Raw genomic sequence first — 12,889 nt, 5'->3', positions numbered from 1 at the left:
AAAATTGATGATCCACCCGAAACTCTGGAGAGTCTCCAGAGTCGCGGTGAGGCTGTGCTGGCATGCCTCTTGAGAGGGAGCCTTGACCAGCAGATCGTCTAAGTAAGGGATCACCGAGTGACCCTGAGAGTGGAGGACCGCAACTACTGCAGCCATGGCCTTGGTGAAAACCCGTGGGGCTGTCGCCAGGCCGAACGGCAGTGCCACGAACTGCAGGTGTTCGTCTCCTATGGCGAAGCGCAGGAAGCGCTGATGCTCTGGAGCAATCGGTACGTGGAGATAAGCATCTTTGATATCGATCGATGCAAGGAAATCTCCTTGGGACATTAAGGCGATGACGGAGCGGAGGAATTCCATCCGGAACCGCCTGGTCTTTACGTGTTTGTTGAGCAGTTTTAGGTCCAGGACAGGACGGAAAGACCCGTCCTTCTTTGGAACCACAAACCGGTTGGAGTAAAAACTGTGACCCTGTTGCTGAAGAGGAACAGGGACCACCACTCCTTCTGTCTTCAGAGTGCCCAGCGCCTGCAGAAGAGCATCGGCTCGCTCAGGAGGCGGAGATGTTCTGAAAAATCGAGTCGGAGGACGAGAGCCGAACTCTATCCTGTAACCGTGAGACAGAATGTCTCTGACTTAGACCGCCATGGATCGGAGTTCCTCTGATCCTTCTGAGGCCTTTTGTACGAGGAGAATTGGGACCTGCCCGCACCCCGAAAGGACCGAAACCTCGACTGTCCCCTCCTCTGTTGGGGTAATTTTGGTTTGGCCTGGGGTAAGGATGTTTCCTTTCCCATGGATTGTTTGATGGTTTCATCCAGCCTCTCACCAAACAAACGGTCGCCAGAAAATGGCAAACCGGCTAAGCACTTTTTGGAAGCCGAATCTGCCTTCCATTCCCGTAGCCACAAGGCTCTGCGTATTGCCACCGAATTGTCGGCTGCAACCGCCGTAGGCTCGCAGAGTCCAGGACAGCATTAATAGCGTAGGACGCAAATGCCGACGTTTGAGAGGTTATGGACGCCACCTGCGGCGCAGACGTACGTGTGAGTGCGTCAATTTGCGCTTGACCCGCTGCAATAGCTTGGAGTGCCCATACGGCTGCGAATGCTGGAGCAAAAGACGCGCCGATAGCTTCATAGATGGATTTCAACCAGAGCTCCATCTGTCTGTCAGTGGCATCCTTGAGTGAAGCCCCATCTTCAACAGCAACTATGGATCTAGCCGCCAGTCTGGAGATTGGAGGATCCACCTTGGGACCCTGAGTCCCGCCCTTGACCACGTCCGGGGGGAAGGGATAACGTGTATCCTTAAGGCGTTTGGAAAAAACGCTTATCTGGACAAACTCGGTGTTTCTGGACTGTCTCTCTGAAGTCGGAGTGATCCAGAAACATACTCGTTGTACGCTTGGGGAACCTGAAACGGAATTTCTCCTGCTGAGAGGCTGACTCCTCCACTGGAGGAGCCGAGGGAGAAATATCCAACATTTGATGTATGGACGCGATAAGATCATTCACTATGGCGTCACCATCAGGAGTATCAAGGTTGAGAGCGGCCTCAGGATCCGAATCCTGATCAGCTACCTCCGCTTCATCATACAGAGAGTCCTCCTTCTGAGACCCTGAACAATGTGATGAGGTCGAGGGGATTTCCCAGCGAGCTCGCTTAGGCGGTCTGGGGCTGCGGTCCGTGTCAGAGACCTCACCCTGGGATCTATGAGACACCCCGGGGGAACATTGTTGTTCCAGCTGAGGGGAACCAGGGGGCAATGATTCCACAGTGCCCATGGTCTGAGATACCGGTCTGGACTGCAAAGCTTCTAGAATCTTAGCTATAGTTTCAGAAAGTCTGTCAGTAAAAACTGCAAACTCCGTCCCTGTCACCTGGACAGTGTTAGCTGGTGGTTCCCCCCTGGGCCCCCCTTAGCAGAGGCTCTGGCTGAGCAAGTGCCACAGGGGCCGAGCAGTGCACACAATGGGGGTCAGTGGAACCTGCCGGTAGCGAGGTCGTACATGCGGCGCAGGCAGCATAGTAAGCCTGTGTTTTGGCACCCCTGCCTCTTGTGGGTGCCATGCTGTTGTTTCCCCTGAGTAACACAATAGGGAATATAGCCAGAAATCCACCGTGCACCATACAGTGTAAAGTATAGCCTATAAACATATAATCTATAATTACACTTCTGCACAAGTGGGGCCAGCACCTCAGGTGCTGATTACCGCCCGCTTAAAGCGGTTGTGTGGCCATCAGCATCCCTGCCTGGGTCCCCCAGAGCTTGTCTCCCCTCTGCAGCGTCAGGGGAGCTGACAGGAATGGCTGCCGGCGTCCTGAGGAGAGGAGGGAGCCGTGGGCGTGACCCAGAAAGTGCGGGAACTGGTGCCCCCCTGTGCACAGTGAGGGGGGTGGAGTATGCAAAGCATGCTCCAGCCCTCAGTGCTGCCGTCCTGTACAGCGTCCCGCCCTTCACCTGACTGGCAGGGCTGGGGGCGGGAAGAAAAAGAGACTAGGCCGCAAAAGCCGGGGACTCGAGTTAAAAGCGCGGCCGCCGTATAAGCGCGGTCGGCGCGGAAGTCCCCGGCGCACTAACAGTCCCAGCCGCGCCGCAGTGATAACAATGGCAGCGGCGGTCAGCGCGGCAGTCCCCATACACTAACACACTCAGCGACGCTGCAGTGTGTAATGGCACAAACGCAGTCAGCGCCGCGGTCCCCGGTACACTAGCACACCCAGCAATGCTGGAGTGTTGCTGTGCGCGGTCCCTACGGGGACACAGAGTACCTCAACGTAGCAGGGCCATGTCCCTGAACGATACTCGGCTCCTATCCAGCAGAGTCCCCAGGAGCTGTGGATGGAGCACGGTCTCATGTGCCTGGAGACCGATAGGATCCCACTTCACCCAGAGCCCTAAGGGGGATGGGGAAGGAAAACAGCATGTGGGCTCCAGCCTCCGTACCCGCAATGGATACCTCAACCTTAACAACACCGCCGACAAGAGTGGGGTGAGAAGGGAGCATGCTGGGGGCCCTGTTATGGGCCCTCTTTTCTTCCATCCGACATAGTCAGCAGCTGCTGCTGACTAAGCTGTGGAGCTATGCGTGCATGTCTGCCTCCTTCGCACAAAGCAAAAAAACTGAGGAGCCCGTGGGAGCACGGGGGGTGTATACGCAGAAGGGGAGGGGCTTTACACTTTTAGTGTAATACTTTGTGCGGCCTCCGGAGGCATAGCCTATACACCCAATTGTCTGGGTCTCCCAATGGAGCGCCAAAGAAAAATTATTTTCGTCACTGCCTATCATTTTGGTCAGCGGTGCACCACACGCCGCAAATTTTCATCTATTTCCGCCAGTTCCCTGCACCCACTACACTGTGGGTGAGCGGTGGTGCTGCAGCGATCAGATTGGCATACATATGCTTTGCTCTCCCGATAGTGCAGTACTTTGGAGTACAAAAAACATATACCGTCATTTGATTGATGATTATAACTTTGAAAAATTAAAATACATGATAGATTGGGAGAATGACCTTCAGCAACAGTTTCCAGAAGACAATTGGCAGACCTCCATAAAAGCAACTAATGCATCCTCTATTTGCGCCTCGCTTTTGGAAACACATTTTAAGTTATTATCCAGATGGTATTTCACTCCCTATAGAATCCATCAATTCAATCACAATAGTTCTTCTTTGTGTTGGAGGAACTGTGGTAGTCCAGGCACTTTATTACATATTTTTTGGGACTGTCAGGTGCTGCAGAATTTTTGGAAAGAGGTCTCTAACTTGGTTAATGATGTCACCCATTCAAATCTAATATTAACTCCACAATTGGTCCTTCTTTCTCTGGACTCTGATTCTTTGGACCCAGTTTATAGGCACTTTGTTATCCATATTTTTGTAACCGCTAAATCTTTGATAGCGGCCTCATGGAAGAATCCCCAACCCTTACCATTTTAACTAACTCATTAAACTTACATAAGAAATTTGAAGAAAGATATGCTACTTTCAATAACTCGTTTTCTAGATACCACAAACAATGGCATCTTTGGAACAGCTACCAGCAAGGTCTATCGTAATTTCTAACCGGTTTATTTTTCATGTATTTTGGTCAGCTTGCTCCCCAAGCCTGAAAGAAATCTCCTCCTTCATTTGATTGCCTCGAACTTTTGGTCTTTATGTGCCAAAGTGGTTTTAGAAATTTTGTACATAGTTGTGTTTTTTTTTTTTTTTTTAGTGTGTAATTGTATTCTTTATAAATAGCTATGATATTTTCCTTTCTTTTTAAGGATTCATGATATATGGTTCTCCTACTCCCTTGTTCCTCCCCATTCCCCTTCACCCCCCCTTTTTTTTGCCTGTTTCCCTATTAAACTTTTGCAATCCTTCACATACTAACTTCCCCTTTTCTTCCTCCTTCCCTATCCATCAACAATTGTTTATTACTTGTAAGAAATCATTTGACTTATTACAAATTAATATGATGTTTTTACATGACCTTTCCCATATATGTTATATAATCTCTAATAAAAATATTTTAAAACAGATTGGCATACATGTGGCCACTTTGAACGCCTGGTCCCCAGGGGGGGTGTTAATACATCCAGCCTCTCGCAGCACCTACTAACCCGGAGGTTAATTGTAGCTGGGTCACCCAGCCCTGACCACTGGACGATCTACAAGCAGCGCTTCATACCCCTGGGGTGACGGCAGCAACCGGAGAGGATCCATCATCCGCTGATACAAGCTTTAAACAGTGTTGTGCCTGTAACGCAACACATCCAGGCGAGTGCAACGCACCCCTATACCTTTCCTCAGATCTCTCAGCACTTTACACAGGAGCGCCCCTCTCTTCTTTCTATATAGTAGTGTAACACTATTTTATGTATTATTTCGGCTGTTATAATGGTGTCAACTGTCCCTCTTAAAATGTGGTTACATCATATTGTATCACTGTTGGATATCACCGTGTCATAATGTAGAACCCTGTGGAAAAAGGAGACAGAAAATATATTATTACCTGGCGGTAGTGGTATTGGTGACTGCTTTGCATCATGTGCAAATACATGTTGTATACATATCCGGCCATCTCCGGCATATTCTTGATAACCTGTGCTGGGTAGGGTGGCACATCTCCATTCTGAAAAGAAGCGTACACATTCATATTAATAACATGCCTACTAAATGTAATAAAATGTATAAATGTATAAAATGTCTAGGCCAAACAAACCTTTACTTACTAACATAGCAGGACATATACACTCATAACATGCCCATTATTGTTTGGTTCAATATACAATACAGTGGACCCTCGCTTAATGAGTAACCCAGTTAACGAGTATTTCGCTTAACGAGCAAAGCTTGCTGTAAATTTGTAAGTCACTTTACGAGCAAGCTTTCCTGAACAAGCAAAATCCTCACCGCACACACTTCTGGTTCCGTACATCCACCGTGCTCTGACCCGCACTTGCAGTCCACACAAACACACACATGCACACGCGCGCACACACACACACACACACACACACACACACACACACACACACACACACACACACACACACACACACACACACACACACACACACATTATGTTCACCTTACCTTCAGTTCCATCGCCGGCCTCATGGTTCTTGTAGTTCGCTGGTATAGGATATGTATCGGGTAACCATCGTGACGAGGGAGGAACTTGCTCAGGCAGCCGCTACTCAAAAGCAGCGCGCGCTGGCCAATCAGAGGCAAATGGCTTCTGCCTTTGACGTCAGCGCTCTGGCAGTGGAAGTTCCTCCCTCGTCGCGATGGTTACCAGATACACAGCCCGTACTAGCGAACAGCAAGTCCCAGGAGACCGGCTAGGGAACGGAAGGTAAGGTGAGCATAATATGTGTGTGTGGAATGGCACAATAGGGGACCATAATGGGACATTTAACAAGTTGTGGAATGAATTGTCTGCATTGCAATGATTTCCTATGGGAAATCTTGCTTTGCTGAACGAGTAACTTGGTTAACAAGCACAGTCCCAGAACGGATTGTTCTCATTAACCAAGGTTCCATTATGGCCCTAATTCATTAACATAGGTGATCTTCACACTGACCTTGAGGGGGCGGTGAGGAGTGTGAGGCGCCTATGCCTCTTAATGAATCAGGAGCATATAACGAGTAATGTGTGCCTCCCTGCTGGAGTAAGCTTTGTGATGTAGTGAATGCCACCGTTCGCCATGAATTTGACAAGCAGTGGTTCCCACTTTGTCGGAGCTGGACAAAAATGGCATGAGAATGACTCAAGTCCAAACATTTTAGGGCAGCTTCAAGTTGCGCCAAGACTTAGTGACTTTTCAAAGCTTTTCAGGCCAGAGTTCTGCAGAAAAAGTTTTGATGAATCGGGCCCTACAAGTTACTCCTTGTGACAGCCTGTGCCTGCTGAGGGGTGGCAGAGACGCCATGGGAATTCAAGTTCCCGATACTGCTATTCTCTATTATGCAAAGGCTCCTGATCCTCACTGAGAACCAAAATAAATAACACCAGATAAATATCAGACACAATATCTATAACTAGTGATGAGCGAGCACTACCATGCTCCAGTGCTCGAAACAAGCAGGTCAAACACTCGGACGGACATGACTCGGGTATCAAGCATATTGGAAGAGAATGGGGAACTCTAGCATTATTCTGAAAGATCTTTCAGAAAAATGCTTGAGTTCCCCATTGACATCCATTATACTCAGTACTCACGCCCGTCTGAGAGTCCGACCTGCTCACTACGAGTACCCAAGCTTGGTAGTGCCCCCTCATCACTATTTACGAGTACCGAGCTTACTAGTGCTCACTAGTCACTCATCACTGTTACAAGTACTGAGCACCCGAGCATGGTAGTGCCTGCTCACTAGTTACCAGTACTGAGCACCCGAGCATGGTAGTGCCCGCTCATCACTAGTTACCAGTACTGAGCACCCGAGCATGGTAGTGCCTGCTCATCACTAGTTACGAGTACTGAGCACCCGAGCATGGTAGTGCCCGCTCATCACTAGTTACGAGTACTGAGCACCCGAGCATGGTAGTGCCCACTCATCACTAGTTACGAGTACTGAGCACCCGAGCATGGTAGTGCCCGCTCATCACTAGTTACCAGTACTGAGCACCCGAGCATGGAAGTGCCCGCTCATCACTAGTTACCAGTGCTGAGCACCCGAGCATGGTAGTGCTCTCTCATCACTAGTTACCAGTACTGAGCACCCGAGCATGGTAGTGCCCGCTCATCACTAGTTACCAGTGCTGAGCACCCGAGCATGGTAGTGCTCGCTCATCACTAGTTACCAGTGCTGAGTACCCGAGCATGGTAGTACCACTCATCACTAGTTACCAGTGCTGAGCACCCGAGCATGGTAGTGCTCGCTCATCACTAGTTACCAGTGCTGAGCACCCGAGCATGGTAGTACCACTCATCACTAGTTACCAGTACTGAGCACCTGAGCATGGTAGTACCACTCATCACTAGTTAACAGTGCTGAGCACCCGAGCATGGTAGTGCTCGCTCATCACTAGTTACCAGTGCTGAGCACCCGAGCATGGTAGTACCACTCATCACTAGTTACCAGTGCTGAGCACCCGAGCATGGTAGTACCACTCATCACTAGTTAACAGTGCTGAGCACCCGAGCATGGTAGTGCTCACTCATCGCTATCAATACCTGCCATACTAAGACATTTTTCGGGTGTGGAGTGACCAGTGTTCATTCAGTATTACATGCAATAATATAACTCTCCGTGTACTGAAGTGAGCAGCGTCTGACTATGAAGACATAAGTCCCAATAGGTTTCCTGCATTTTTAAAGGGAACCGGTCAACTCTAAAAACGCTATTTATATGCAGCTATAGCAGACATCATGTTCAGCAGGGAAACTGGAGCAGCAGCTACAGGGAGAAAATAGTTATATTCTCCCTGCAGCTACTGATTTCCAATCATTGGGGTGGTGTAGGGAGCGGTTACAGTCATCGATCACTATATAATGAGCTTTTTCAGGTGGGTCCCAGGCACAGTGAGTGCACTGTACTCACTCACCAGTACATTGCTGGACAGCCTGGGACTCACTTGAAAAAGCGCTAAAAAGAGGATTTTATGTAAAGTGAAAAAGACTTGCTGTACTCGTTCCATCTTTTGTCACTTCTTTTAACCACTTGAGGCTTCGAAAGCCAAGAAGCATCTAAAAGAAGTGACCGGTCCATTCTTCCGGAGTTTTCACTTGAAAACCACCACTCTTATATTTGGAATTAAAAAAAATAAATAAATAAATTAGTGCCTAATCCCTCACTTTCACTAGTTTTTGTTTGTTTTTTTTTTTTAAATAAAAAATACAAAAACACCATAAATGTCAATATAAAAGAACAAAACAAATAGCAAAATAAAGATTTGAAATATTGTGACTGATTATTTCTATTTTTGCCTGGCAGGGATCACGCTACTTACCCTCCTCTGTGTTGGGAAGGATTCTCCAGGTATGATGTGGAGCCGCAGAGGACGCGCAGTCAGCTGTCTGAATGCAGGGGTCAGCTCAAAACAGTTCTGGAAGAGGGAAACTCGAGCAACTATGTAGAGTCCGAGCCGAGCCCTGGACATTGCAACAACTAAACGCCTCACATCCCTGCAAGAGAAGGAACCGAGCAGTCAGAAATAATGGAACACCATTCCACGGAGACACGAAATTGAGCCTTGCACCAGTCCCTAGGTATCAGATATAGTGCAGTATGGCATCTCCGGCAGACGTGATCCCTTCACTCTAATGGGAATCGTTACGGTGAAATAAGTACTGAACACGTCATTAATTTTCTAAGTAAATATATTTCTAAAGGTGCTATTGACTTAAATTCATCACCAGATGTTGGTAACAACCCATCCAATCCACACAGGCAAAGAAATTAAACCATAAATGTCCATAAATTAAATTATGTGTAATAATGCGAAATGGCATAGGCAAAAAGTATTGAACACTTACTGAAATGTATTTAATACTTCCCACAAAAGCCTTTGTTGGTGATGCTTCAAGACACCTCCTGTATGGAGAAACTAGTCGCCTGCATTGCTCAGGTGTGATTTTGGTCATTCTTCCACACAAACACTTTTCAAATCCTGAAGGTCCCGTGGGTTCCTATGAACTCTGAGCTTTAGTTCCTTCCGTATATCTTCTATTGGATTCAGGTCTGGTGATCGGCTCAGCCATTCTAGCAGATTTATTTTCTTTCTTTCTTTGAAACCATTTGAGAGTTTCCTTGGCTGTGTGTTTGGGATCATTGTCTGCTGAAATGTCCACCCACATTTTATTTCATCATCCTGGTAGATAGCAGCAGATTTTATCAAAATTGTCTTGGTACATTTCTGCATTCATCCTTCCTTCAATTATATTAAGTTTGCCAGTGTCGTATGCTGAAAAACAGCCCCACACCATGATGTTCCCACCTCTACACCTCACTGTAGTTGGTGTTTTTGGGGTGATTTGCCTTTCAGCCTCCACACATGGTATGTATTATGGCAGCCAAAGTGTCCAGTTTTGGTCTCATTTGACCAGATTAGATTCTTCCAGTATTTCACAGCCTTGTCGAAATGTTGTTGAATAAACTTTAAGCACTTTTGAACTTGCGTTTTGTTCAGTAATGAAGCCTTGTGTGGTGAGTGTGCGTGTGTTACTTACTGTTTTCTTTGATACAATTGTACCTCCTGATTCCAGGTTTTTCCGTAGCTCTCCACAGGTGGTCCTTGGCTCTTGAAGAACTCTTTTGATAATTCTTTTAACTCCTATGAAATCTTGTGGGGAACACCAAGTCATGGCCGGTTTTTAGTGAAATGATGTTCTTTCCACTTTTGGATTATGGCTCCAACACTGCTCACTGGAACATTCAGTAGTTTCGAATTTTTTCTGTAACCAATGCCATCAGTATACTTTGCAATAATAAGGTTGCAAAGGTCTTGAGTCAGCTCACTGGTTTTGCCCATCATCAGATGTTTCTTGTGTGCACCGTGGTAATGAGGCACCTTTTTATAGGCCGTCAGGTGAACCAGCTGATATTATTTTCACAAAGTAGCAGGAATACTTCCTAATTACTGATAGATTTCAGCTGGTGTCATGACTTTCCATGGCTTTTTTTCACCTCTCTTCCCTTCATGTGTGCTATACTTTTTCCCGGTTTCATTTCTCATCACTAAGTTTATGGATATCTATGGTTTTATTTCTTTGTCTGTGTGGATTGGATGAATTGTTAATGATATCTGGTGAAAAAATCCATGATAACAGTACCACAAGAAATATATATTGGTGACATGTCCAGTACTTCTTTCACCCATTGTATATTATCATTACACGATTTTTAGATTACCTTCAAGCCTTCCTTTATTCAATAAAGATGTTATTGCTTAATCAAACATTAGTCCAAGTAATTTGTTAACATATTAATTCATATACGACCTCGGAACCTCTGTGGCTCCAAGCAAAAAAGCAGCTCTCACACCACGATGTAAAGGTCTCATAAACATAAAATATCCCTAATCCACAGGAGAGGTGAGAACCATACGGTCACTGGGATCTGACTGTGGGGGCTCCACCGATCACTACCCCTAAAATCCTACTTTGTGATCACCGTGGGACACTTGTGCAGGATTCCTACACTTCTCTCCAGAGATTTCTTAAGCTCGGGACATTCTGCCAACAATGCAGATGAGGGAGTTTTCTCTTGGGGATCACACGTCCTCCTTCATGAACATTTACTAGCTGGCGCACGTCTCCCTGCAGCTTTTCCTACATTACAACCTCCGCCTGTGTTTTACATCCTCGGCCGGGGTTGTGTTCTGTCTCCTTCAGTCGGGGAATGACACAGACACAGCTGGGAATATCACAGCGCTCTATGTAATATCCCCGCACATTATAAACACCACCGACTAATGATAATAAATGTCAGGACTGGAGATTAGCCAGGAGCCAGGTCGTCACACTAACTATTTTATTACTTATTTTAATTGATGCTAATGGTTAAATGTCTTCCCCCGACTCTGACTGTGTGTAATATGTCTGGGCGCATCTCATATTAAAGGGATGGTGATCCTAACAGGAGTAAAAAAGAAAAAAAAAATTGATATCGTCCTGCCCAACTTTCTACAGGATTCTAAAAAGGATATGAAAAAAACCATCCAGCCTAAAAATAAAAAAAGCATACATCTTCTCGTAGTCTTCTCAGTGTCCAGGTAGAAACACACAAAGAGTAAGATTTAAAGGAGTCCTCTGACATAATGTCACATGACCGCTGTATACAATCAGAGGAGGCATAAGTTCAGGAGATCGAAGGAGCAACAATGGTCTGAAAGGCAAATACAGAGTTTTTATAATCTATGCTTCACTCTGGGACTATTGATAAGGGGTTTTCCAGTAGTCGACAACTACTTTAAAGGGAATCTGTCACCAGGTTTTTCCTAGTTCATCTGAGAGCAGCATGATGTAGGTAAAAAATATCCTGAATCCAACGATGTATGACTAAAGGCCGCTTTACACGCTACGACATCGCTAGCAATTGCTAGCGATGTGGAGCGCAAAAGCACCCGCCCCCATCGTACATGTGATATTGTGTGATCGCTGCCGTAGCAAAAAACACGCACATACCTGCTCTGCGACGTCATTGTGAACGGCAAACCGCCTCCTTTCTAAGGGGGCGGTTTGTTCGGCGTCACAGCAGCGTCACCGAACCGCCGCCCAATAGAAGCGGAGGGGCGGAGATGAGCGGGACGTAACATCCCGCCCACCTCCTTCCTTCCGCATTGCGGCCGGGAGGCAGGTAAGGAGAGCTTCCTCGTTCCTGCAGTGTCACACATAGCGATGTGTGCTGCCGCAGGAGCGATGAACTACATCGTACACAGAGCAGCAGCGATATTCGAGATTAGGGGGGCATGTCACGATGAGCGATTTTGACCATTTTTGCGACGATTCAAAATCGCTCATAGGTATCAAACACAAAGACATCGCTAAAGCGACCGGATGTGTGTCACAAATTCCGTGACCCCCAACGAGATCGCTTGAGCGATGTCGCAGCGTATAAAGCGGCCTTTAGATTACTGGCTGCTGCCGTTCTGACACAGAGTTTTTAGAAATAACAATGCAGGAGAGCTGAGAGAGCTAATCCCGCCCACCCCAGGCTCTGTATGTACATTTCTATAGACAGTGAGCTGCTAATCACAGCAGGTGGCATGCTGGACTAGCTGACCTATAGTAGTGATAATCTCCTTAAAAACAAAGATTGCAGGTAAAAAAACTTCACACAGTGTGATATGAGATTTGTGGTAAGGGTAAGGCTATGTGCGCACGTGTGCGCTCTGCACTGCACCTAAAAGGTGCGCTTCAAAGCGCAGCTGAAAAGCTCCGTTCTGAAGCGCATGGTGCCGGCAGAGAACGTGCGCTCTGCATGCAGCTCCTGCCATAGACAGAGCAGGGGCTGCCGGCAAAGCGCACGGAAGAAGTGACATGTCACTTCTTAGAACGTGCGCTTCGGGCAGCAGCCGAAGCGCTGCGCTCTAAGACGCCACGTGCGCACGGCCCCTGCACAATCTCCATAGATTGTGCAGGGGACGCAGGACGCATGCAGTTATGCTGCGCTACAAAGCGCAGCGTAACTGCATGAATTACGCACACGTGCGCACATAGCCTTAGAGGAAAGTAAGTTCCAGCTACTATAGTGCTATCAGAATGCTGATTAAGAGGTATCCATCTACTCGCAAAAAAAGGTTAAAGGTAAGTTATCGAGAATTAAAATAGAAAAAAGTTCCTAGAAATATTTGATTGGTAGAGCACTAACAACAGGGCAGGAAGAATTTCTACAGTTTGAGTGTTAAAATAAGAATTATTCTTACCGTTAATTCGATTTCTAGGACCTTCCA

The 12,889-nt window shown here is 46.9% G+C and overlaps 1 protein-coding gene and 1 long non-coding RNA gene across 2 annotated transcripts in view; one reads left to right on the top strand and one right to left on the bottom strand.

Moving 5' to 3' along the window:
- LOC142258135 (uncharacterized) overlaps positions 1 to 10,349 on the top strand; it is a 426,802-nt gene extending 416,453 nt beyond the window's left edge. Inside the window, exons 3-4 of the long non-coding RNA XR_012727714.1 lie at positions 4,529 to 4,767; positions 8,431 to 10,349. This is a non-coding gene — a long non-coding RNA (uncharacterized LOC142258135). The remainder of the gene's footprint in view (positions 1 to 4,528; positions 4,768 to 8,430) is intronic.
- Positions 1 to 12,889, bottom strand: part of AQR (aquarius intron-binding spliceosomal factor) — a 245,522-nt gene that overhangs the window by 15,830 nt on the left and 216,803 nt on the right. The window contains exons 33-34 of the mRNA XM_075330613.1: positions 8,447 to 8,621; positions 5,003 to 5,122 (exon numbers count right to left, since the gene is read on the bottom strand). Coding sequence (XP_075186728.1) covers positions 5,003 to 5,122; positions 8,447 to 8,621 — 295 coding nt within the window. The remainder of the gene's footprint in view (positions 1 to 5,002; positions 5,123 to 8,446; positions 8,622 to 12,889) is intronic.

Source organism: Anomaloglossus baeobatrachus, chromosome 12, assembly GCF_048569485.1.
Source record: "Anomaloglossus baeobatrachus isolate aAnoBae1 chromosome 12, aAnoBae1.hap1, whole genome shotgun sequence".
NCBI classification, from domain to species: Eukaryota; Metazoa; Chordata; class Amphibia; order Anura; family Aromobatidae; genus Anomaloglossus; species Anomaloglossus baeobatrachus.
The sequence above is the reverse complement of the archived record's forward strand: the minus strand, read 5'-3'. Positions and strand labels throughout refer to the sequence as shown.